This window comes from Chiloscyllium plagiosum, chromosome 30 (assembly GCF_004010195.1).
Source record: "Chiloscyllium plagiosum isolate BGI_BamShark_2017 chromosome 30, ASM401019v2, whole genome shotgun sequence".
Taxonomy (NCBI): domain Eukaryota; kingdom Metazoa; phylum Chordata; class Chondrichthyes; order Orectolobiformes; family Hemiscylliidae; genus Chiloscyllium; species Chiloscyllium plagiosum.
In genome coordinates, this window is record NC_057739.1 from 42,561,351 (window position 1) to 42,587,834 (window position 26,484).

The 26,484-nt window shown below is 45.0% G+C and overlaps 1 protein-coding gene across 1 annotated transcript in view; it reads left to right on the top strand.

The window, feature by feature from the left end:
• The window catches only part of col27a1b (collagen, type XXVII, alpha 1b), a 551,847-nt gene that overhangs the window by 511,953 nt on the left and 13,410 nt on the right, over window positions 1-26,484 (top strand). Inside the window, exons 43-48 of the mRNA XM_043719710.1 lie at window positions 4,587-4,640; window positions 9,119-9,172; window positions 9,424-9,477; window positions 17,591-17,644; window positions 17,935-18,042; window positions 20,233-20,340. Coding sequence (XP_043575645.1) covers window positions 4,587-4,640; window positions 9,119-9,172; window positions 9,424-9,477; window positions 17,591-17,644; window positions 17,935-18,042; window positions 20,233-20,340 — 432 coding nt within the window. The remainder of the gene's footprint in view (window positions 1-4,586; window positions 4,641-9,118; window positions 9,173-9,423; window positions 9,478-17,590; window positions 17,645-17,934; window positions 18,043-20,232; window positions 20,341-26,484) is intronic.

Below are 26,484 nucleotides of genomic sequence, written 5' to 3' on the forward strand. Positions count from 1 at the left end.
TACAAACTGTTGTCCTTGACCAACAGTTGCAGACTGCCACATTCTAAGCTTCAGGTTCACATCACTGTAGTTTGGGGCAGCTGTCGGACAGGCATAGTGGGAACAGTCCCTGTCTGATCAAAAGCAGAAGTTGCTGGAAAAGCTCAGCAGGTCTGGCAGTGACCCTTCCCTCAATTCGGACCCAAAATATTAACTCTTATTTCTCTTCACAGACGCTGCCAAACCTGCTGAGCTTTTCCAGCAACTTCTGTTTTTGTTTCGGATTTACCGCATCCGAAGGTCTTCTGGATTTTATTTAGTCACTGTCTAATGCCCCTCAGTAACACATTGAGGGGCAGCAAACTGTCGATCCCTCTGGGCTGTGTGCCTTACCAAGACTGTGTGTGTGTGTGAATAGCGAGAGGGTCAAAAATACATTGTGGCACCTCAGCATCGACTGTGGTGTTTCAAGAAAAGCATTGTTTTGCTGCCTCTTTTAGAATGCTTCCTGTAAATATTAACACTGCAATCATGCTGAGCAAAACATGGAGACAAGTGGATTTTTATTGCAGGTTCTGGAATATTTATAACATTTCTAAATGTAATATGCTCCAAGACCAGATGATTGGCTGTGGGGGAATCACAGTGGAGCTGAGTCAAAGATTTTCCAGGCTAGTGTTCAGAGAGTGCACCATGCAGTTGCATACTTAGCCAGTATTGATTATGAAGGATTTGCTATCCCTTATCTAGTATGCTGCTGACTGTTCTCCACATTTGGAGTTTTGTGTGCAGTTTTGGGTCCTATATCTCAGGAAGGGTGTACTGACAGTGGAGCTTGTTCAGAGGAGATTCAGGAGAATGGTCCCAGGAATGAACAGCTCAGCACATAAGGAAAGCTTGAAGACTCTGCTTCTTTACTCGATGGAGTTTAGAAGAATGAGGGGGGATCTAATTGAAACTTACAGAATATTGAATGACCTGGACAGAGTGGATGCTGGAAAGATGTTTCCATTGGCGAGAGGGACAAGGACCCGAGGGCACAGCCTTAGAGTAAAGTGAAGACCTTTTGGAATGGAGATAAGGAGAAACGTCTTCAGCCAGAGAGTGGGAAATCTGTGGGATTCATTGCCACAGAAGGCTGTGGAGGCCAGGTCATTGACTATATTTAAGACAGAGATAGGAAAGTTCTTGATTATGAAGCGGATCAAGGGTTATGGGGAGAAAGCAGGAGAATGGGGTCGAGAAACTTATTAGCAGGAAGTGAGGACTGCAGATGCTGGAGATCAGAGCTGAAAATGTGTTGCTGGAAAAGCACAGCAGGTCAGGCAGCATCCAAGGAGCAGGAGAATCGACATTTCGGGCATGAGCCCTTCTTGAAGAAGGGCTCATGCCCGGAATGTTGATTCTCCTGCTATTGAGAAACTTATTAGCCATGATTGAATGGCAGAGCAGACTCGATGGGCTGAATGGCCTAATTTCTGCTTCTATGTCATGGCCTGGGCGGGACACAGCTCATAGCTTGAATATACATGAATCTTCCCGCTGGTGATGTAGAGGGAGTGTCCTATAGCAACACCTGGTTTGGAAGTGTGCTAATAATCTCATTCAACATGGGCCAAAATCCATCAGTAGCCTAATCCCCACAGTAAATCTCCTTCTTCTGGAAGCAAGAACAGTTCAGTGAGAGTCTTGAAGACTGAAATCATGGTTAACTGACTGAGGGGTGACCTCAAAGAGGTCTATAAAATCATGAGGGCATGGATAGGGTGAATAGCCAAGGCCTTTTCCCCAGAGTGGGGGAGTCCAGAATTAGAGGGCATAGGTTTAAGGTGAGAGGGGAAAGATTTAGAAGGGACCTAAAGAGCAATTTCACACAGGGTGGTACATGTATGGAATGAACTGCCAGAGGAAGTAGTGGAGGCTGGTACAATTGCAACATTTAAAAGGCATCTGGATGGGTATATGAAGAGGAAGGGTTTAGAGGGATATGAGCCAAGTACTGGCAAATGGGACTAGATTAGGTTAGGATATCTGGTTAGCATGGACGAGTTGAACTGAAGGGTCTGTTTCCATGCTGTACATCTCTATGACTCTAAATGGCCTATCGCTGCCACTAAAATGAAGAGAAATGAAATCGAGGAATTATAGACACCTCTGCCAACTCTCCGTACATTCTCATTCTGAGCACAATGTCAAAGGCCCACATCTGAGCTGCAAGCAGTGAGCTGATATAACCTAATTAGAGCGGTAGTCAGCATGACAATTACAATACGTCTGCAGTGAATAACAAAGACAATTCAGTTTCCGATTGCTAAATTGTTCCCAGAACACTTGGGGTTAGTGCGCATTGAACTCCCAACAGATGCTCTTGAGATAACTTCTAGCCAAGGCTCGCAATTTCAAACTCCAAATAATTTACTTAACTCTTGCTACCTCACCCCAGCTTTGGCAATGATCCAAGTGCTAAGGAGTTTCTACTCTACTTGCTCTGGCATATTGTCCCCAGCTGGTTTGTGAAGAAATAGCTCCCGGACTTTCAGGAAAATGTTAGCTATCCAAAGCAAAGCATAGGCTAAGAAGCAGGGGCTTGGTTAGCTCAATTGGCTGGATGGCTGGCTTGCAATGCATGAGTGACACTGACAGTAAGGATTCAATTGCCACACTGGCTGATGTTACTATGAAGGATGGCATGGTGGCTCAGTGGTTAGCACTGCTGCCTCACAGCATCAGGGACCCAGGTTTGATTCCACCCTCAGATGATGGCCTGTGTGGAGAGTTTGTACGTTCTCCCCATGTCTGTGTGGGTTTCCTCCCAAGGTTAGGTGGATTGGTCATGCTAAATTGTGAAGCTAGGTGGGTCAGCCATGGGGAATGCAGGGTTAGGAGGGTGGGATGCTCTTCGGTGAGTTGGTGCAGGCTGAATGGCCTAATTCCACACTGTAGGGATTTTATGATTCTCAATTATCTCCTCTCAGGTCAAACCATCATCAGTTATCTTTCGCTCTCATGAGAGAGCAGGGGGCTGTGGTAATTTTTACCTTAGTTGGGACATGAAGGTCCCTTTTCCAGGGAGATCAAAGAATTATATTTATGTATATCCTTTCATAACCACTGGATATGGTAAAGCCCTCAATAGCTAGTGGAAAACAATCACTGTTGCAATCAGCAAACTCAATAGCCAACCAGTGCACACCAAGCTCCTTCAAACAGGAATTGAGAAATAAAGACTTGCGTTTATGTAGCACCTTTCACACCTAGCAGACCAGCCGCTGAAGTACCTTTTGAAGTGTGGTCGCTGCCGGTCGTGTAAGAGGCAGCAACTGTAAAGTGGTTGTGAGATGATGATCTGATTTTGTGATGTTACTTGTAAGAGATTGATGCTGGCCCAGAGAGAGCTCCCTTGCCCTTTCCCACCTACCCACCTCATGTCCCAATCCAAGAAGGGTACTTTCCAGCAGTGCAGCACCCCCCCTCTGGCCCACTCTGGAATGTGAACCTTGAACTCTAAGCTCCTGGAATGAGATGTGATCCCAAGACCTTCCCATCAAAGGGGAGAAGGTAAATTTAAATCAGAAATCTTCTGTCACAACTGATTTTCCAACAGCAAATAGGAGCAGAGGATCATCTAATTGCCCCTGTTCTAGGTTCAACTGTAGCATCCCTCACTGCATAGTCATGTGAAGAAGATAGATGGTATGTTGGCTTTCATAGTAAGAGGACTCAAGTACAGGAGCAGAGGTGTATAGCCTGCACATCCCTAGACACTTTATCATGGCCAATCCACCTAACCTTGGACTGTGGGAGGAAACCCATACAGGCATGGGCAGAATGTACAAACTACACAGACAGTCACCAAGGGTGGAATCAAACCTAGGTCCCTAGAGCTGTCAGTATGTCATCCTTCATGGTAATATCAGCCAGTGTGGGAATTGAACCCCTGCTATTAGTGTCACTCATGCATTTCAAACCAGCCATCCAGCCAACTGTGCTAACCAAGTCCCCAGTTTCCTAGCCAGTGCTTTACTTGGTATAACTAAAACTTTGCAGAAAGTGCAGAAGCACTTCATGAACCAGTGTGCCCTGGTGAAACAGAAATGGACCCTTTGGCTCATTGAGTCTACAGGTCAAAGAACAGCACGTAACAATTCTAATACCATTAGGTATAGTCCTTAGGGACAAAGGGATTAAAGGGTGTGGGGGGAAAGCAGGATGATGCCATGATCATACTGAATGGCGGAGCAGGCTTGATGGGCTGAATGGCCTACTCCTGCTCCAATCTTCGATATTTACCCATAATTCTGATAGTATGCAAACGTCTATTGCTCACTGTCCTGACTGTACAGAACAACTGGGCATCCACAACTGTCTGGGAAGGAGAATTTCAAAAATCACACAATCCTTTGAGTGAAGAGACCCATCATAGGTGTTCTAAACAGGTGACCCCTTATTCTGAAGCTGTGACCCAACGTGCTGGAATTCCTGATCAATGGGGGCAAGTATTCTCTCACATATAGCCCTGCTCGAAGATCACCTCTGAATGTTTTATCCACTATTTCTGGCGAAAGAGGAGAAATGTTTGAACTAACGCAAGTGTTATGTTTCCACAGGGCCCAATCGGAGAGCGAGGAGAGAGAGGTGAACCTGGAGATCCTGGTTATGTTGTAGGTTATTCAATATTTCTCTCAGTGTCTGTCTGTCCCACTGATTTGATTTGATTGATTCAATTTATCATTTTCACAGTGAAAAGTATTGTTTTGTGCACAATCCATCTTCATTGATCAACACAATTTGGTCACCTGGCATAGTATGTGACAGTGACAAGTAAAATCATGTTACATAAGTACATCAGGGTAAATAGAACAGAATGCAGAATAAAGTGTTACAGCTACAGAGAAGGTGCAGAGAAGGATCAGCTTGAATATATGAGAGGTCTGTTCATAAATCTGATAACGACAATGAAAAAGCTGTTCTTGTATTTGTTGGTATGTGTTTTCAAGCTTTTGTATCTTCTGCCCAATGGAAGAGGGTGTAAGAGAGTATAACCAGGATGGGAGGGGTCTTTGATGATGTTGGCTGAGTTCCCAAGTCAGTGGGAAGTGTAGACTGAGCCAGTGGACGGAAAGCTGGTTTGTGTGATGGGCTGGGCAAATGGGACTGTACACTGCCCTGTAAAAATGGCCGTGACAACCCTTCTCCAGCTGGTAGTCACCATCACTTGTGGTTCATTTATCTGTGATTTAACCAGCTGGTCCAATCTGTGAAGGTGTAGAGATTGTCAATGAATGACAATGCTCATCCTTCCATGAACACCTCACTCTCATACAGTGAAACCTGGCCATTTTTTGACATTGATTGTATGTCGTATTTGAGGTTTCTGGTTGTGAAACTGCTGACATCAAAGTCAAAGACCAAGCAAAAAAACACATTCTATTTATATAGCATCCTCTGTGTCATAACACGCCCCCAGCTGTATTCCGGGGGTGATTATCACACAGAAATTTGTCACTGTCACATACTATGCCAGATGACCAAATCGTATTGGTCAATGAAGATTTTTTCATTCACTCATGGGTGTCGCTAACTGGGCCAGCACTTAATGCCCGTCCCTAGTTGCCCCTTGAGAAGATGCTTGTGAGCTGCTGCACGGTGGTTACCACTGCTGTCTCACAGCAACAGGGACTAGGGTTCAATTCCAGCCTCAGGTGGCTGTCTGTGTGGAGTTTGCAAATTCTCCCTGTCTCTGTATGGGTTTCCTCCGGGTGCTCCAGTTTCCTCTCACAGTCCAAAGATGGGCAGGCCAATTTGATTGGCCATGCTAAATTGCCCATAGTGTCCAGGGATGTGCAGGCTAGGTGGGTTAGCCATGGGATTACAGGGATATGGTAGTTGTTGTGGGTTTGGTGGGGCCTGCTTCCACACTGTAGGGATTATATGAGCTACCTTCTTGAATTGCTGTAGAGAGATACATAATATTAGGCATGTTATTGGGAGGGTTGTCAAGGAAGAGAGAGGCTTAAGCGGCGGTGGGGAAGGGATTGTTCTTATTCATTCAAAGGGATGGGGGTGTGGCTGACTAGGCCAACATTAATTGGCCATTCGTAATCATCTCAGACCAAGTGGTGGAGAGCTACCTTCTCCTACCATTACAGTCCATGTTGTGTCAATACTCCCACAGTGCTGTTAGTTTCCAGGGTTTTGACCCAGCGAACACTGAAGGAGCAGCGATATATTGTCTGGATGATGAGGGATTTGCAGAAATGGTGTTGCCATGTATCTGCTGCCCTTTCCTTTCAAGGGGTAGGTTTGGAAGGTGCTATCAAAGCCTTGACAACCAAAAGCACTGGGAGGGTGATGAGCAAAGAGGGGAAGTGAAGCCTGTTAACACACTGTCGGCTGGTGTTGGAATGGGCAGGCGTACTGTCCCATTAACTCACAGAGCTGTGTTGGAGTCTGCCTTACTGCCTGGACTGCAGGAAGAGCCCCCTGCATTATTTTGACTTCAATGAACATTCCTCTTGACGAGTGGATTGGACAGTCAGGACAGCAGCTAAAGAGAACAGGGAAAAGCCCTCCTTTCAGAAAGGTGTGTTGTACACTTCTGCAATTAGTGAGTGAATCTCAGTCATATCTCCTGGGGCTGGCACAGTAATCACCTGAGCTCATTTCTGCCACTTGATGCAATTTGGCTCTGAACTGGTCTCTTGTTTGGCGACAGATTAGTCTGACAGATGGACAAATACTGTCACAGGCTGAGATTTCATAGGTGTGAAAACTGGCATTGAGTCACAGGACTCAAGGTGTGCAGACAAAATGCTGACCGTAAAATGTCTGCAGCTTAGGGAGCCAGTGATGCAGTGGTAATATTCCTACCTCTGAGCCAGGAGGTTGATATGATTTGATCTTGATTTTATTGTCATGTGTACTCAAGTATAGTGAAAAGTGTACAATGTCACCACACAAGGCGCCATCTTAGATACAAGAACCCAGGTACAAAATCTTAAGAACAAGGTCCCACCTGCTTCCCAGAGGGGTGCAATAGCATGTCTGAACAGGTCGACTAGAGAATATCAATGTAATGGAATTAAGAGGCTCTTGTGGTGCAATGGTAGCGTCCCTCCCTCTAAGCCATGAGGCCTGCTCCAGAGGTGTGTCCTAACATGTCCAAAAATGATTGCGTGTTTGTCAGGTGGCCTTGTAGATCAGTTAGATGGCAGTTATTGTTGTTGTATGGGTAATGACAGGTGCACCTGTATCCTCCTCATGAGTGTTTCGATATTCCTTCTCCAAAGGCCAGTTTCCATCCAGTGAGCCCGAAGCCCTGGGGGGACCTCTGTGCTCGGGTCAGATTCAAGGCTGCCATGTTGGTATCTGGGCCAGGAGCAATGGTGGGGCCTGATTTCCAGGTGCTGTCATTACCTCGAGGTTTGACTATTCCGGGCTTGCCCAGTTGCCCAATTATCCACCTCGCACCTAACCTGAGTTTGATTGGGGTTCAACTGCCCCAGTCCCCGATCACACCAAATTCTATTCAGCGACCAACATTGTTTCCCCAAACAATGCCTCCTGGATTTTAAAATCTTCGTCTTTATTCACAAGGTCCTTTGTGGCCTACCCTCACCCTGAATCTTCTCGGATTACAGCTTGCACTTGGGTTTTGCCTGTGTGGGTGTGAGCACCAATCAGAATGGTGGGAGCGTAAACCTCGGGATCAGGGGCATGAACAGAGATCTCCACAAATGGGTCAAGCAGTGTTAGCCAAGCATAGCTTAGTGCTAAAGAAAATACTGGCAAGGTTTGTGAAGGTTTGTAGCTCAGGTTGAGGTTTAGGGTGTAGGTTTGCTCGCTGAGCTGTAGGTTTGGTATCCAGACGTTTCATTACCTGGCTAGGTAACATCATCAGTGGCGACCTGCAAGTGAAGCGAAGCTGTTGTCTCCTGCTTTCTATTTATATGTTTATCCTGGATGGGGTTCCTGGGGTTTATGGTGATGTCATTTCGTGTTCGTTTTCTGAGGGGTTGATAGATGGTATCTGCATCTACCAATACTGGCACTTCACCTCATTGGTACATCTATCAATGTCCCTGATTGACACCTGTCCCCCAATGGAAACCAAAACAATAAACCTGGCGATTACCAGCCTGCGACAGGGTGGCTCAATTGTTAGCACTGCTGCCTCACAGCGCCGGGGACCCGAGTTTGATTCCAGCCTCGGGCGACTGCCTGTGTGGAGTTTGCAAGTTCTCCCTGTGTCTGTGTGGGTTTCCTCCGGGTGCTCCAGTTTTCTCCCACAGTCAAAAGATGTGTAGGTTAGGTCGGATTGGTCATGCTAAATTGCCCATAGTGTCCAGGGATATGCGGCTAGGTGGATTGGCCATGGGAAATTGCCCCTACTGTGCAGTGAGGTGGGTTAGCCATGGGAAATGTGGGGTTACGGGTCTGGGTGGGTTGCTCTTCAGAGGGTCAGTATGGACTGAATAGCCTGCAGGGACTTTATAACTCTTGGTGTGATCTGAACCTGTGTCATTTGGCTGAGAGATAGGGACACTGCCACTGCACCATGAAAGCCCTAGATGCTCTTGGTTATTCTTTCTTTCCTGTTGGATATTTCTGACACACCTCTATAGCAGGTGGGACTTGAACCCGAACCTCCTGGTCTGGGAGTGGGGACACTACCACAAGAGCCTTTCTTTCCCTCTTAAATATGACCAACAACATGCATCAGCTGTAACAGAGGGCTCATTTGGGTTATGAACCCAGGATATCTTGCATGGTCGTTGTCCAACACATCCCAGAGAGAGAACTATGTTCCTAAACCATTGTGGAGCAGAGTCCTCTCCTGTCTATTGCAAACAGAAGTTTCCACTTTGATCGTTTCCCAGTGTGACAATTTATACTGGTTTATCCCTCAGCGATCACTGACAGCACAGAGGATTATCACACGTGGCTTCCTAACTGGCTTCTACTGGTATACCATCTCTGTTATCCCTTTCTATAAAAGGTCATCCCCACATTGAATGAGAGCAATAGGCAGTGCACAGACATAATGTTACTTGAGTGTTTAGATTAAAATTCACAGAGTGTAATCGAACTCTGTTGGATTTGGCACCGTTAGTATTGACTGGTTTCCATCCACTTACAGGGCCAGCGAGGGCTGGATGGAGAGAGGGGGAAACAAGGTCAGCAAGGTTTACCGGTAAGTGCACATTGACACTTTATTAAAACCCACAAGCTGGTGTAAATCCTCCCTGAGATTAAGATTTCATTTTATTAGAATGCAGAACATTTCTTATCCAGCTCTGTAAACTCTTTGAGTGCTGCGGATTATTTGTGTGATTGAGAGTTCCTTTGGATGGGAAAGGTTTTGCAGTAATTGATTCCACATGTAAGAACACAGACTTACAAGCGATGCAGATAATTCCTTCATTGTTTGTTTTGAACTTCTAGGGTAACCCAGGACCTCCAGGTAAACCAGGTGTGAAAGGTTCGAAGGGTCAAGCGGTAGGTGACTGTAGCTCAACTGCCCTACAACAAACTAAACATTTCATCTAGCCAGCTCAAGTCTTGGGAGTGCTACTTTGGCATATTGTACCTGCTGCAGTTTAACTGCTCCTGCACTAATATTTCACCTTTTTTAAGATTTACAGAAACAGATAGTCAGTATTAGTTATCATCAAGCACATACACGCAGGGGGCTGCTGGTATGAGGCAAAGTTAAGACTGAGCAATTCAACAGACTGCCTTCACAAATAAATGTATGTATTGTCGCAAGTCACCGGAGCATTGCGCCGGAAATCAAATCCCACAATCCCTGGAGTTGTCACAGTTGTGCAAAGATTCAGTCAAACTATCCAAAGTCCCCAGTTCACCAACTCAGATCATATAAGTGGCTCTGTAGGTTTCTGAACTTAAAAACAAGTAACTGTTTATTATACACCCCTGTATCCAAACTGCCTTATGCTTACATATGATGACTGACAGGTAATATCCAACATCAGTTTCTCTTGTCCTTAATGACATTAACACTTATAACAGGATAATAATTCTTATAAAAACTATTATTCATATATTATCTGCTTACATATATATATATATATATATATATATAATTATAAATAAAGCACGATACTCTAACAATGGTTTATTTGGATTTTCTACAAAATTGACATCTCTTTTTAAATCTGTAATCAATTATCTATTAAAGTAAGACTTCCATGTGGTTTTCCCAGGTGCAGTTCCACATTTTAAAAACCTATGTGCCTTCATGCTAAATCTCTCTGTACTTTGCCTTGTACTTGCAATATCCTTTTCTTTAAAATGTTCTTGTATCTCTAAATGTATTATCTCATATTCCTTGCATTGAACATTATTTGCCGCCAGCCAGCCCACTACGTTGCTGTGTCCATATCCGCCTGCTACAATAGTTCACCTCATCTTCACCCACAGAATGGTCTTACCCACTTTATCTTTAAACTGCTATATTTTCAAAGTAAGACTGTAAGACATAGGAGCAGAGGTAGTCAATTCAGCCCGTGAGGCTGCTGCACCATTCGGTGAGATCATGACTGATCTGGTATACCTCAGTTCCACTTTTCTACCTTTACCCCATAATTCTTGATGCCCTTACTGATTAAAAACATCTATCTCAGCCTTGAATATAACATCATGCAATCCCTACAGTGTGGAAGCAGGCCATTCAGCCCATCAAGTCCACACTGACCCACCGAAGTGCACCCAGACCCACCCCACTACCCTGTAACGCTGCATTTCCAGTGGCTAATCCACCTTGTCTACACATCTTTGGACTTAATAGACTTTGAATATTAATATAGTTAATGACCTAGTTTCAACCACCGTCTGCAATAAAGAATTCTGACAAAGAGTTTCAACCCGAAACATTGACTTTCCTGCTCCTCGGAGGTTGTCTGACCTGCTGTGCTCCACGTCTATTGACAAGGAATTCCACAGATTCACTCCCCTCTGAGAGAAGAAGTTTCTCCTCGTTTCTGTCCTATTTGGGTGACCCCTTATTCTAAACTGACGCTCTCGGGTCCTAAATTCTCCTACAAGTAGAGACATCTTTTCCACGTCTTTCCTGTCAAGTCCTCTAAGTCTTGTATGTTTCAGTAAGACCATCCCTGATTCTTCTAAACACTAACGAATACAGGCCCAATCTACTCAACCTTTCCTCATAAGACAGTCCCTCCATCCCCAGGATCAGCTGACTGAAACTTCTCTGGACTGCCTCTAATGCCAGTGTATCTTTCCTGAGATAAGAAACTCAAAACTGTTCATAGTATTCCAGCAGAGGTCTGTCTAGTGCCTTGCACAGTCTTAGCAAAACCTCCCCATTTTTATACTCCATTCCCTTGGTAATAAAGTAAGGATAAAATGTGATAACACTGAAAATGCAATTTCCACTGCTAAAATGACTAACAAACACTGACCTTCAGTAAAAACTGTAGCCTTCAGCATGTTTCAGTCTTCGTCTCCAGAAATGACTTCATTCTTCATATCTTATTTTACTCTTTGTCCCAGTTAAGATTCGCCATCAGAAAGATTGGTGTTCTTTGTGTGTGTCTGTGTATGTTTGGAGTAGAGTGATGGTGGTGCGGAATGGCATGTAGTGGGGGTGGAATGAGGAAGGACTCAGAAAATGGTATCTGAAGATGGTGAACAATGTCCCCCTTGTCTTCCCAGCACCATGCCAGTTTGCCAGATGGGAAAGATGTTGTTAGATCATCCACTTGCCTAGTGCCTAATTCACTGATATCAGTTGTGTTCCTCTATGGTTTAAGGTGGTGTTTTGCCAACCTGGGAGTCACTGCCTCTCAGCAAAGGTGGAGAAGTCCACGAAGACCCTTCAGTGGGCTCTGAGGGAGGATTGGGGAGTTGGTGGGTGGGGGGGGGTCACTCTTCACCTCGTGAAAGGGATCTCTCCCTAGAACACCAGCCCCAGCGCGAATGGTCACAACATGGGTACCCACCTGTCCTCAGCAACACAAGACCCAATTCCCCCTCCTCACTGGGACCATCTTGATAGACCCCAGCTGCCCCAGACCCTACTTACCTGATAAGCATCAATATATCCCAGCAATGATCATCGGTTTACATTGAGGCTGGGAGAGGTTGCGGTAGAGAGGTTTTTAATCAGTAAGAGAATTGATGGTCATGGGGAAAAAACAGGAAAGCGGAGTTGGGAACGATCAGATCAGCCACAATCTCATTGAATGGCGGAGCCGACTTGATGGGCTGAATGGTCTCCTGCTCCTATTTCTTCTGGTTATAGCGACGACGGTGCTGTTAGGGTGACTGAGCCAACTGTGAGGTGCAGCCTCCACTATCAGTCCCAGTGCTGAGACCCGTACCACCCAGCTAACCAAACCCGCACCACACGGTGCAGTCCTGACCTGATCAAAGGGGACAGTCAACGTGAGCAAGATTGTCAGAGGAAAGCAATACACTTCCCATTTGCTACTGAGTACTCTAACTTGCATTCCAACCGGAAATAATGAAAGAGCACATGTTTGGCAGGTCTGGATGGGATTGGCGGCAGAGTGAGATTGTGTAAGGTTAGGACGTGAGTAGTCAGCAGCTTAATGAATGATAACTGAGAGAGCAGGCAGACTGAGCCAAACTACAGCGTATCACGTCAGTCTGGCAGAATCGTTCTCTCAGCGTGAATGTTTAATAGAATTTACATCTGGGGAAAAGTAGTCACCAAATGTTCCAGTTACATATTAACTTGCAGCTTTTTGTGAAATCTGAATCCAGAGAAACAGGCCAAATAGCATCAGGGGGATAGATCCTGGTTAAGGCTGCCTTCTGATCTACGCAGTGATCTGACTGAGATTTCAACCGCCTTTATTTTTGCATGATCTGTGTCTGAGACATTCGGGGTGGAAGCAGACCGGTGGAAACAGACAAATCAACTCGTGGGCACGGAGCCAACCATCCTGTAATTAATCAGGCAACAGGAAAGGGGAGCAACTTAGCAACAGCTAGCTCCCTTCTTGCTATTTACTTGATACCTCACTGGACAAGATTGGGAGCTCACTATCCACCAAGTCTAATCTTTATTCTGTTTGTTGAGTCATTACAACGCACAAGAATTCATTCAGCCCATCAACTTCTCTCTATATAGGGTGGTATTCCCTCTAATTTAAGACCATAACACCTTGAAACAGAAGTAGGCTGCACTGATCCAGTTGGTTGACCTCATAGAATATGAGTTCCCAGATTGGGGCCATTGATCTGGTCCAATCAGGGAACCCTGGCTGACATAAAAAAAGGCTGAGTGTCGGGGATACTAGAACATAGAACCAATCCGAAGCCATCCTATCTGACACCAACTGACCCTGACTCTGAAGTTTTGGTCACCGTGTCTATCAAAGGATTGATATTTTCTACATCAACCTGTTGAGAGATATTTTTACACACCTCTGAAGGAGATGGGACGTGAATGCAGGCTTTCTAATCAAGGACTGTTGGTTAGTACATAAAAAGGTGGTTTGGTGATGAGATACCAGCCTCTGTGAGGTTATTTCAGGCCGTTCAGCCTATCGAGCCTCCTCCACCATTCAGTGAGATCATGGCTAATCTAATCATCCTTAACTCCACTTTGCAAATGGAGACCTCCAGCCACTGGGGGGAGCTGTGAGGCCCATGCATGCCAGTGTCTGGAGAAATCAGAATGTCAACCACATAGTTAAAAATCACACAACACCAGGTTATAGTCCAACAAGTTAATTGGAAGCACTAGCTTTCGGAGCGCTGCTCCTTCATCAGGTGGTTACACAACCACCTGATGAAAGAGCAGTGCTCCGAAAGTTAGTGCTTCCAATTAAACCTGTTGGACTATAACCTGGTGTTGTGTGACTTTTAACTTTGTAAACCCCAGTTCAACACCAGCATCTCCAAATCGTGTCAACCACATAGGGCTTAGAGGGAATGTCACTGTTCAGCAGGACAGATACCCAACAGAGGACATTACTCATCCCCTACTGAGAGCCTTGAAACAACATCCCCTACCCCTTGTAATAGGTTTAACCAACCTATTCAAATGTCCCGAGACACATCTCTGGGGCAGCTGGGGCCAACCCTGCTCCCCACCCCCTGATTTGTGTCAGAGGTAGGGACACTGCCGCTGTACCACAGGAGCCCCACTGAGCAGGAGTGTGGTAAAACTGGAAGTAAAGGGTTCCCATTGCATCAGCCAGGAATCGAACCCAAGCTGCCCACCTGGCAGGTGAGAATTCTATCACTGAAACACAAAAGCATAGGAGGAAAATCGCAACAGCTATTTTATTGTTTGTAAAGATCATCACCAAATCGCCCCCCTCCATTTCACCAGTTAAAATAAGCAAAGCTGACCCCCATACCCAGAGATGGTGCAAGATTAAGGATAAGGTAAGAGGGAAGGGTTACATTCGAATGGAGTTGTGGGGGATGTAGTACACCCAGCCCCCATGTTGCTCAAATTTGTTTAAAGGCATCGAGAGTATTGGTGGGCATTATGTGTCCACCCTTCAAAGACATCCAGGCATGATCTTACTTGTCTGCCATTTTTTAAAATATGCTTTATTCCCATCACCAAACCTCCTGTGTAATTTTTCACCTGTTATCCACTGCCAGTAATCACCTGTGTTTCCAATTAATAACCAACTTACATGTGGGGTCCATTAAGGGTAGTGCTAATGACATCAAAGGTGAGGGAAAGGTAGGGAGAACGGGGCAGGATTAAAACAAAACAGAGTTGGAAGGGCAGATAAAACACTCAAGCCCTGGCAGTTCCCATCTCTTTCCAAATTCCTCAAGTATTGATGGACACCACGTGCTCTCTCCCCAGGGGCACCATCATGATGTCTACCTTATAAATATTTAAAAGCAACATGTTCAGACACACCTCTGGAGTAGGTGAGACTTAAACCCAGACGTCCTGGACCAGAAACAGGGACAGTTCCTCTGTCCCCACAACAGCCTTCTGCTGTATATTTTTCTGCCCCTCATCAACCTGTTTAGAGGTGTTTTACATATCCGTGGAGCAGGTGGACTTGAACTCAAGCCTCTTGGCTCAGAGGTAAGGGCAGTACCCCCATGCCTCAACAGACCTTGTTTATCTACCTTATCTCCACCTGTCATAATCTTGTACACCTGTATCAAATATCTCATCTCGATCTCCCTTGCTCCAACTTCTCTTTTCAAACCTTGGAATTAAACTCAGTCATCCAGGGAAACGTTCTGATAAAATCTATCCTTCTCTAGGAGGCTCACATCTTCCCTAAAAGGGAGATGGATCAAATTAGATGTAGTCGTGGCCTAACCAGAGCTTGACAAAGGTTAGGCATAACCTCCCAGAACATCTGTCACTTCAAAAGCATGACTGCTGAATGCGTGACTCCTCTGTTCTGTTTGTTGGGATCGTTGGCCATAATTTCAGCGATTACACTTTCCAGATGATGAGTCTACTTCTTGACCTTCATCAGCCTGACACCAAGATCTCATGTTTTATTTCATTCACAGAATTCCTCAGAACCCAGAAACTGAATTGTTTGAGGACAAGAAGTTAGCCAGCTATGGGAAGTTGTAGACTCTCTGGAAGAGTTGTGTTTCAACACTTCTGTCAGATTGTGCCAGGGGACGGTTTGCAGCAACAAAGAAAGGGTTTAAGTAGTTCCAAATCCTGCAGCAGTGTTCTGCTCTCTCACTAAGTAATTACAAACCTTTCCACTGTATCAATTGCTAACCTCCTTTCCCTGTAAGCAAGCCAGCAGTTTGAACATCGTAGTTGATGAGCAGAGTTTTGAAATTTATAATGTATTCCATGTGGACTGGCACCAAAAGTTTTTTTATTGAGAATTGGAAAAATGACAACAGTCGAAAGCTAGTCTTTCATTGAAGGGAAGCCCAAAGTTTCATCACCCTGCCCTTCCGTAGGAAATGTGAACATTGTAATATCTTCCATGTGCGGCTGTGTTTCAGGTCAGTCTTTAAACAAGTCTGAAACCAGGCCTCTGTAACATAGAGACATAGACAGTAGGAGCAGGAGTAGGCCATTTGGCCCTTCGAGCCTGCTCCACCATTCAGTATGATCGTGGCTGATCGCCCAACTCAGTGCCCCGTTCCTACTGTCTATTGCATAGCATTTGGTCCCTTTAGCCCTAAGAACTAGATCCAACTCTTTGAAAACATTCAATGTTTTGGCCTCAATGCCTTTCTATGGCAGAGAATTCCATTGGCTCCCCACTCTGAGTGGAGAAATCTCTCCTCATCTCAGTCCTAACTGGTCAACCCCATGTACTTAGATAAGGAACTGTGGCTGCTGTAAATCAGAAACAAACAGAAATTGCTGGACCTGCCATCCCAGGAATCAGTCTGGGAAATCATCACTGCACTCCTTCCATTGACAGAACATCCTTCCTCAAATGAGGAAGAATACACTCATTTATATATTCCTCAAACTACTGTAAGGAGTATGTTCATCCATTAGTGTGAAGAGTGCAGTGTGTTTGAGTGGCAGTTCCTTCATCTAATAGGTCCCAGTAAAGAGATCTTGTGGTGCACTGGGTAGTGTCCCTGCCTCTCTTCTAGAATCTCTAGGTTCAAGTCTCACTGGAGGACATGACAGCCAAGACTGGGTGCCCTCTTACTCCGACTGAGCAGATGGTTTAGTATCTTGGCACTCTTATGCTGAGTCTACTCCATTCATGTGACAATGGCTTGCCTTCATTGGTCAGTGCATTGAGTACAGGAGTTGGGATGTCCTGTTACAGCTGTACAAGACACTGGTGAGGCCACATTTGGAGTATTGTGTACAATTCTGGTCTCCCTGCTCTTGGAAGGATGTTATTAAGCTAGAAAGGGCTCAAGAAAGATTTACAAGGGTGTTACCGAGACTAGAGGGTTTGAGTTATAAGGAGAGGATGGATAGGCTGGGACTTCTATCACTGGAGCATAGGAGGCTGAGGGCTGACCTTATAGAGATTTATAAAATCATGAGGGGCATGGATAAGGTGAATACAAAAGGTCTTTTCCCTCCCCCGGGGGAATCCAAAACTAGAGGCATAGGTTTAAGGTGAGAGGGAAGAGTTTTAAAGGGGTCCTAAGGGGCAACTTTTTCAATCAGAGGGTGGTGCATGTATGGAATGAGCTGCCAGAAGGAGTGGTAGAGGCTGGTACATTTACAGCATTTAAAAGGCATTTGGACAGGTACGTGGGTAGAAAAGGTTTGGAGAGATATGGGCCAAATGCAGGCAAATGGGACTAGTTCAGTTCAGGCAACCTGGTCAGCATGGAAGAGATGGGCCGAAGGGCCAGTTTCTGTGCTGTCTGACTCTACAGCAGTTAGTAGGAGCTGGAGAGCATTGTAATCAGCCAAATAACAGGCCAAATGTTGGAGCCTCCACCATTCCTCTCCTTCGCTCTAGGCGGTAAAACGCAGGTAAACATGTGCACTTTGAACTCCCTGAGTAAACATCAGCTCTACGTGTCTGTGAGGGGTTAAACGGCAAACTGGGGGGTTAGGGAGGAAAATTCTCAATTCTTTCATGACCCTGAAGATGGCACTATATAAATGCGAGACTTTATTTCCTTTAACCCTCTCTTTGTTGTTTAGGGGCGCAAGGGAAAGACAGGTTCCCAGGGCGTGCAAGGGAGTCCAGGCCCACCGGTAAGTGTTGTCTGTTAAAGCAAAACTCTACCCACACATTCATTCACCAGCTCCATTGGGTCATTACACGCTGAAACCATTACATTGGCTACAAAGGGGCTTGGAGTTGATCGGTGGTTATGATCCAAAGGCTGTGCAACAGCAAATACTAATACAATATTGCAATAGTAACGGTCTCTTAGTTTGTTGTAAGATCTTTCTGAACAAAAAAACAATGCATTGTCCAGCACCACTGCACTTCAAGATAGTTAGACCTGTAACTAATGGCAGGTTTTGTGTCGAACACTCAGGGTCCTATCGGGCCACCTGGTTCCAGAGGTGTCATTGGTCGACAAGGTCACGAGGGTCCTCCAGGACTGGATGGTGCTCCCGGAATCACTGGCAAGCCTGGAATACAGGTGAGTTTTGAATCTGGTCAAATAATAAAGATATTTTATCTAAAATTATTTCACGAGATGCGACCATTGTTGCCAAATGCCAACATGTGTTGCAGGTTCCCCTATTGTGCTTGAACTGACTGGCTTGTTCAGACATTTCAGAGGGCAGCTCACCAATAGCTGATGCCAGGGCACTTAGCTCATTACAGCCTTGGTCCAAATTCAAGGGTCGGTGAGAAGACAGGCCTGGACATCAAGGCTGCATTTGGCATCAAGGAGCCTTAGCCAAACTGGGGTCAATGGGAATCGGTGGTAAATTCCCATTTGGAATTAAACCTGGCATTTAGGAAGATGGAGAAAGTGAGGACTGTAGGTGCAAGAGAGTCAGAGTCAAAAGGTGTGGCGCTGGAAAAGTACAGCAAGTCAGACAGCAACCGAGGAGAAGGGGAATCGACGTTTTGGGCATAAGCCCTTCATCAGGAATGCGGAGGGGGAAGGAGGATGAGAGATAAAAGTCAGTGTTGATGCCATGTGGTTGGAGGGTCCCAAGGTGGAAGATGAGGCATTCTTCCTCCAGTTGTCAGGTGGCTTGGATTTGGTGGTGGAGGAGACCCAGGATTTGCATGTCCTTGGGGGAGTGGAGGCGGGGAGGGGGGGGGTTGAAGTGGTCAGCCACAGGATGGTAGGGCTGTTAGAGGTCAGTCATCTTAGCTCCAGGACATCTCTGCAGGAGTTCCTCAGGGTAGTGTCTTAGGCCCAACTATCTTCAGCTGCTTCATCGATGACCTTCCCTCCAATGTAAGGTCAGTAGTGAGGATGTTCACCGATGACTGCACAATGTTCAGCACCATTCATGCACATGTAGAGGATGCACATCATCATTCATCTTAAGATCATTGGTGTTAACATTTGACAAACCTACATTGGGTTCCAGTGTAATTTGTTGAGATCAGTCAATTATTAGGTAGACACTGTCCAATAGCAGAATCACAACAAAGGTGGGATGTGAAGTTTTGAGTTTTTCCACTGATCAATCACGTTTTGCTCACGGCAGATGGCTAAAGGAATGGACTGTTTGACACAATCCTCCCCTGGCAGTGAAACTCCAAGGACACATTATCCCTGATCATACCCGATTGAAAGAAATTACCGCTTTCCTACAAGTTAGAAGTTTTCAAAACCATGAGGGGTCTGGACAAAGCGAATGCAGAGAAACCATTCCCATTCATAAACCAGAGGGCTCAGATTTAAAAGGTTTTGCAAAAGAAATAAAAAAAACAAGGTGAAACAAAAATTAACCTTTTTGGACAGTGAGTATTGGAAATGGGTGAAATCAGGTACAACTGATGCATTGAATAGAGCATTGGATAATAAATCAAAACACTGTGCAGAGATCCTGGTTAAAGTGCTCGAAAAAGTTAGCATGGGACAAATGGACTGAATGGCTTCCTTCTGCATCATCAATTCTATAGAAAGTATCCAGCCTCAGCCATTTTATATCTCATAGAATCCCTACAGTGTGGGGGCAGGCCATTTGGCCCATCGAGTTCACACCAACCTCTGAAGGGTGACCCAATCCCATCCTTGAAACCCTGCATTTCCCATGGTCAATCCACTTAGTCCGCATATTCCTGGACATCAAGAGGCAATTTAGCATGGCCAATCCACCCTAACCTACACGTCATTGGACTGTGGGAGGAAACCAGAGCACCCAGAGGAAACCCGCACAAATACAAGGAGTAATGTGCAAACTCCACACAGACAGTGAATCCAGGTCCTGGTGCTGTGAGGCAGCAGTGCTAACCACTGAGCCACCAACCATCCCCTTGTGAAGCAATTCCCGGCTACAGGAAGACATATTCTCTGAGAAGGTAAGTTGAAAACATTGGCCGCGTGTTGGTTGCTGAAGTTATAAATGTGGGGCCAGGTTCCTGGAAGGGTATTGAGGCCGTGGAGGGGCTGCAGGACAATACGCTCGGTCAGGGAGGCTAAAGTTGCAGAAGAAACTGATCCAGTTGGAGGAAGAAAGGGTAATGGTGCTCTGGTACAGGAGTTCAAAGTCTGTGAATTGCGATGTGGCCCACCCCATCTATTTTGCTCTTGATTGATCTGTGTTCTGCTTACACTCCAGTGAATTATCACAGCGACTGCTTCTAGAATTCCCTGTTGGCGGTTAGCTCTGTTAACGTGTAGTCTTCCCTTCAACCTCAGGGAGAACAGGGGGATGACGGGAATGTCGGATTCCTCGGGAAACCCGGAGGCCGTGGTCGTGTTGGTGTCCCAGGATTACCTGGATCTCAGGGATCCCCTGGCTTTAAGGTGAGTGGGACAGAGCTCAGCAACCTAAATGAGACACGTGCAATAACTCAGTAACTGGAAAAGCAAAGGCTTGTTCTTGTGATCTGTCCACACAAAGCAGAGGAGCTGTCGAATCACTGTGGTGGCAGGCTGTGTCACTAACAATAAATTGGTTCACCACTCACATGAAAAATACAATATTCAGGAGGACACCACTTTTTTCAGTCTTTCACAGGCTGTGAGCATCACTGGCTCGGCGTTTGTGGCCCATCCCTAACTCCCCTTGAACTGAATGGGTGCAGGGCTATTTCAGAGGCCTTTCACACCTTAACTCACACCCATTTTACATCTCCTTTTCTTCAGCATTTATCGATGAGTGCAGCTCCAACAATACTCAAAGACTTGGCACCGTCCAGGACAAAGCAGCCCACTTGATTGGCACCACATCCACAAGCATCCACTCCCTCCACCACCAATGGTCAGTAGCAGCAGCGTGTACTATCTACAAAATGCACTGCAGAAATTCACCAAAGATCCTCAGACATCACCTTCCAAGCCCACGATTACTTCCATCTAGAAGGACAAGGTCAGCAAATATATGGGAACACCATCCCCTTCAAGTTCCCGTCCAAGCCAATCACAATCCTGACTTGGTAATATACCACTGTTTCTTCACTGTAGAGTCATAAAGGTGTACAGCACGGAAACAGACCCTTCGCTGGGTCAGAATATTGGAAATCTCTCCCTAAATACATTGTGGGTGAACCCACAGCACATGGACTACAGCGGTTCAAGAAGGCAGCTCACCCCACCTTTTCAAGGGGTAACTAGAGTCAAAAAGCTATACAGCATGGAAACAGGCTCTTCGGTCCAACTAGTCCACACCGAACATAATCCCAAACTAAACTAGTCCCACCTGCCTACTCCCAGCCCATATCCCTCCAACCTTTCCTATTCATGTAATTATCTAAGGGTCTTTTAAACACTTTTAATTGTACCCAAATCCACCACTTCCTCAGGAAATTCATTCCACAAAAAAACCACTGTCTGTGTAAAACATTTGCCTGTCATGTCTTCTTTTAAATCTCTCTCCTCTCACCTTAAAAATATATCCCCCTCGCTGTGCCCAGCCACCGATGCCCAACTCCCACAACTGAATAAAAAATAATAGCCCAATGTATTTTGCACTGGAATCTACATCTCCTGTTCCTTTTGCCCCCTCCTCTGCTTCTGTCAACACCTTTCATTCAGGGGAAGAATCACATTGGACTTGAAACTTCACTTGAATCACATCGAAAATTAACTCTGTTTCTCTCTGCACAGACATTGCCAGACATGCTGAGTGTCTTAGCATATCTGAACAGTTCCACTAAAAATATTAACAAGACTTCTTCCAGTCGTTCCAGGAAATTCTACACCCTCATACAAACCTGTCAAATATAGACTGCAAGCTGGTGATAGCTATCCTGACACCTCAAGCCCCCCAGAAGAATGTTAAAGCTTCTTCCTGACTGAGTGCTGATGTGGGACAGAAAGAGGCCATTGGACTGAAGAGTGCGGTCGAAAGAGCAGGCTCCCCTCCCAAGCCAATCTGGGGCCAGTATTGCAGCTCAAAGCCAGCTCCATTGGAGGAACGTATGCTCCACATGTGACCACCGAATGATGGTGGGAACACCTCAGGGATTTCCCTCAAAGCATCCCCACGTAGATGTCAGACGTTCTGGTTGTCTCCTGGCTCATGACCTAGTGGCATAGGGAATGCCTGGTTTGGAAAGGCACTGAAGAGTCCGCCAGGGATAGGCAAGGGTGAGGTTGTGGCATTAGAGGGAGCACACGGGCCTCCAAACACCGTGTTTGACCCCACCCTCGGAGAACCAGCATCTCCCACCCCAGCAAGTAAACCCCCCCCCAATCTTGTGGCAGAGTCCGTGGATCAGACTCTGCACTGGTCAGCTAATTCGGAGTCCTTTGACCAGGAATAGGAGCAAGTCAGCCTCAATCCTGAGGCGGAAGCAGAGCGCATTACAACAAATCCAAATAATTTCCTGCTACATCTCACGGCACAGAAACAACCCCAGTGTCACTTGTTTGCCATGAACCTCACAATAGATCTGATGTGGACAGTTACCATTTTACAACATTTAAAATAAGACCAGACATTTCTCTCCATCTGTTAAACAAATTGTGAACTAATTATTTTTTGTGGTGTGGACTGATAACAAGTAAATCCCCAGAGTTTACATGATTCACATTTTATTTTATCTTGTTCCCTGTGGTTAGCTGGGGTACTGTGATCTAATTCTCATAGATTCCAGAAATTGAGCACTGAACAAGCCTTAAGGATAACAAATGTTCCTCGTTCCAAAGCTAGAGTGACCCTTTTGGTTAGGATCAAGGAAGAACTATGATCAAAAATGAAAACAGCACCTCATTGTGGTACAGTCCTGAAATAGCATCTCTCTTTGCTCCTTTGGAATCCACATTTCCAGTGTCAGATGTCACGCAATACCAGGTTACAGTCCAACAGGTTTACTTGAAATCACAAGCTTTCAGAGCCCTGCTCCTTTATCAGGTGAAGTGGAGGGAAGCACGTAGATTTAAGGAGCATCTTAAAGGAGGGGAGATAAAGAGAGAAAGGCAGGGTGGAGCTTGATCTCCAGGCAACTGAAGACAGGACTACAGAGATAGAGTGATTCTGCTTAGGCGTTACACAAGAAGCTAGAAATTGAGGAGTTTAGACCTCCCGCAGGGTGGCAGGGATGATGTTGGGGGTTGTGTTGTGGGACTGGAAGAGATGACAGAGAAATGGAGGAGGTTAGGTCGAGGCCATCGACAAATTTGGAAATGAGGATGTGAATCATAATTAAAAATCACACAACACCAGGTAATTAAACTTGTTGCTCTATAACCTGGTGTTGTGTGATTTTTAACTTTGTACACCCCAGTCCAACACCAGCACCTCCAAATCATGCAAAACATAATGTCATGCCATTGCTCGAAACAGACTGAAATGGGACAGGTTAGAGCCTGGGAGGTCACCATCATCCACAATCAGATCTGTAGCCCTCGGTAAATAGAGACGTTGGAAAGAAACATTTATTTCTTTAAATTGCTTCTCATGTCCACTGGACATCCCAAAGCACGTCATAGCCAATGCAATGTTTCTGAATAAGGAGTAAAAAAAGAAATGTAGCAGCAAGCTCTTATAGACAGCAATGGAATAATAACCAACTCACCTGCATTTTGTTATGTTTATTGAGGGATAAACATTGACCAGAACAACTCCTCTGACCTTCTTGAAAAAAAGCAATGCCGTGGAAATTTTTAAATCCCACACCAGCAGATCGACAGGGCCTCGATTCACTGTCTCGTCTAAAAAACAGCACCTCCAACAATGTGGCAGTCCTTCAGTACTGCCTTGATTTTCACATTCAGCCCCCAGACTGGGATTTGAACCCGACGCTCTGACTCTGAAGCAACTGAGCTATCACTGAGTGACAGCTGTCAGCCCCAGGAAAGGCCAAACTATCCATTAAATAATTTGAGGTTAAGTATCTATCAGGGAGGCATATTCATTGGGTAATCATTGCACATAACATTGTGTCTTACAGTCCACTTGATACCTTCCTGATTCAGGCCTCATTCCTGATGAAGGGCCTTTGCCCGAAACGTCGATTTTCCTGCTCCTTGGATGCTGCCTGACCTGCTGTGCTTTTCCAGCACCACATTCTCGACACTTGATATCTTCCAGCACTAGCGGAGACCATCATCGGCCTCAGGAAAGCTAGCCAAATCTAATTTGATAATGTTCCTTTGATGTTTTTCACTTTTTCTACTGTCAATTAGTTAACTAGTTTACTTGTTTTAATGTTTACTCGAAGGAGTATAGAGTGTAGAAAAGAATGGGTGATTTCCTGGTTGACACAGTGCCACAGAGATCAGTGCTGGGCTCTCCATTTATATACATGAGTTGATTTAACTGAATTTGATTTATTATTGCCATGTGTACCTAGATAGGGTTTTCTAAATTTGCTGCCGATTCAAAGGTAAGGAGGGGAGAAAGCTGTGAAGAGGACATAAGGAGATCACAAAGGGAATGGATAGATGAAGTTAGTACGAAACAACAGTCAATTAGAATATGATATGGGAAAATGCGATCTTGTCCGCTTGGCAGGAAAATTAAAAAGGAAGTGTGTTATCTAAGTGGTGAGCAATTGCAGAGCTCCGAAATGCAGAGGTCCTAGTGTATCATTCACAAAAGGTTAGTACGTGGACACAACAAGGAATGAAGAAATACAATCGAGTGTCATTATTCATCACAAGGGGCGATGAGTACAAAAGTATAGAGGTTATGCTTCAGTTATAAAGGGCCCTGATGAGACCACATTGGGAGGACTGTGTGTTATTGGTCACCTTATTGGATGAAGGATGTGACTGCATTGGAAACAGCTCAGAGAAGGTTTACCAGATTAATACCTGCAATGGGCAGGTTGTTGTATAAGGAAAAGTTGGACAGGCTCAGCCTGTATCGGCTGAAATTTAGAAGAGTAAGAAGCAACTTGATTGAAACATAAGACCCTGAGTCATAGAATCCTGCAGCACGGGCACAGGCCCTTTGGCCCAAACTGATCTATGCTGACCAAGATGTCCATCCATGCTAACCCCATTTCCCTGCACTTGGCCCATATCCTTCTAATGCCTTTCTATCCATATATTTGTACCCGCCTCAACCACTTCCATTGGCAACTCATCCTATATACATACCACCGTCTGTATAAAAGAAGTTGCCCCTCAGGTTCCCTTTTATCCTTTCCCCTCTAACCTTAAATTATTGCTCTCTAATCCTGGGAAAAAGACTGAGTGAATTCACCTATCCATGCCTCTTGTGATCTTATACACCTCTATAAGATTCCCCCTCAGTCTCCTACACTCGAAAGGTGTAGGATATACAAGACCCTGACAGTTTGATACTTTATCAAAAACCCCTCCCACCCCAGATATAATCTCTTCCAACCTCTTCCATCAGGCAGAAGATACAAAAGCTTAAACACATGCCAAGTTTCTTCCTTACTGTGATCCGACTTATTGATAGAACATTCAAATTTTTAATTTAATGTTGACCTTGCTCTCCGTGCAGTTTCTCTGCAGCCATAACATTGTATTCCTCGCTCTGTTCTGTTACTATAATGCATGTTGTATGGTATGATCTGCTTCTACTGCAGGCAAAACAAAACTTTTCACTGTACCAAGGTACATGTGGTAACAATAAATCAAATCAAATTGAAATATAAGATGTATAAGACCCTGGATGGGTAAAAGATGTTTCCTGGTGATGGAGAATCCAGAATTAGAATCACTGTTTGAAAATTCTCACCTAAGATAAAGATGAGAATTTTTTTCTCATAGGAGGATAGCAAGTCTTTGCAATGATCTTCCTCAGAAGGTGGAGAAAGCAGAGTCTTTACTTTTAGGGAAGATATGGATAGATTCTCACCAAGCAAAGCAGTGAAAGCTTATTGAAGCTAGGAATGTTCCTAACTGGAATGTTTGTATATATGAGACTCTGGTGGTGGGCTGTAGAGTTAGAGTTCAGGTTGATGGTTTTGATTCACTAAATCCCCAACTACCTCACTTCATTTATCCACCATTGTTCCACGTAGGGTCACAGAGTCCTACAGCATGGAAACAGACCCTTTGGCCCAACCAGTCTATGCCAACCATAATCCCAAATTAAACTAGTCCCACCTGCCTGCTCCTGGCCCATATCCCTCCAAACCTTCTCATGATACATTTGAGTTCTAATGAGTCATCAATCTAAAACATTAACACACTCTCTCTCTCTCTCTCAAAGAGGCTACCAGACATACTGAGTTTTTCCAGCACATTCTTTTTTCCTGTCACGATTCAATCCATCTCCTATTGTGAAAATTTCTGTTGAGCCTCAGTATCCATCCTTGCAAAGGATTGGCTCCACTTAAATGATAGAGCACTGTTTATGACATATTCGTGGAAACTTTTTGATTTTTTTCTATTGGGTCTAAAAGTGGCCTATTATTGCATCATTATATTTACCAGTCTTCTTCATTTTAGATATCACTGAACTCTGTCACTTCCTGTTTGATTCAAACAGTTACTTTGATACTGTAACAGGTACGGATATACTCA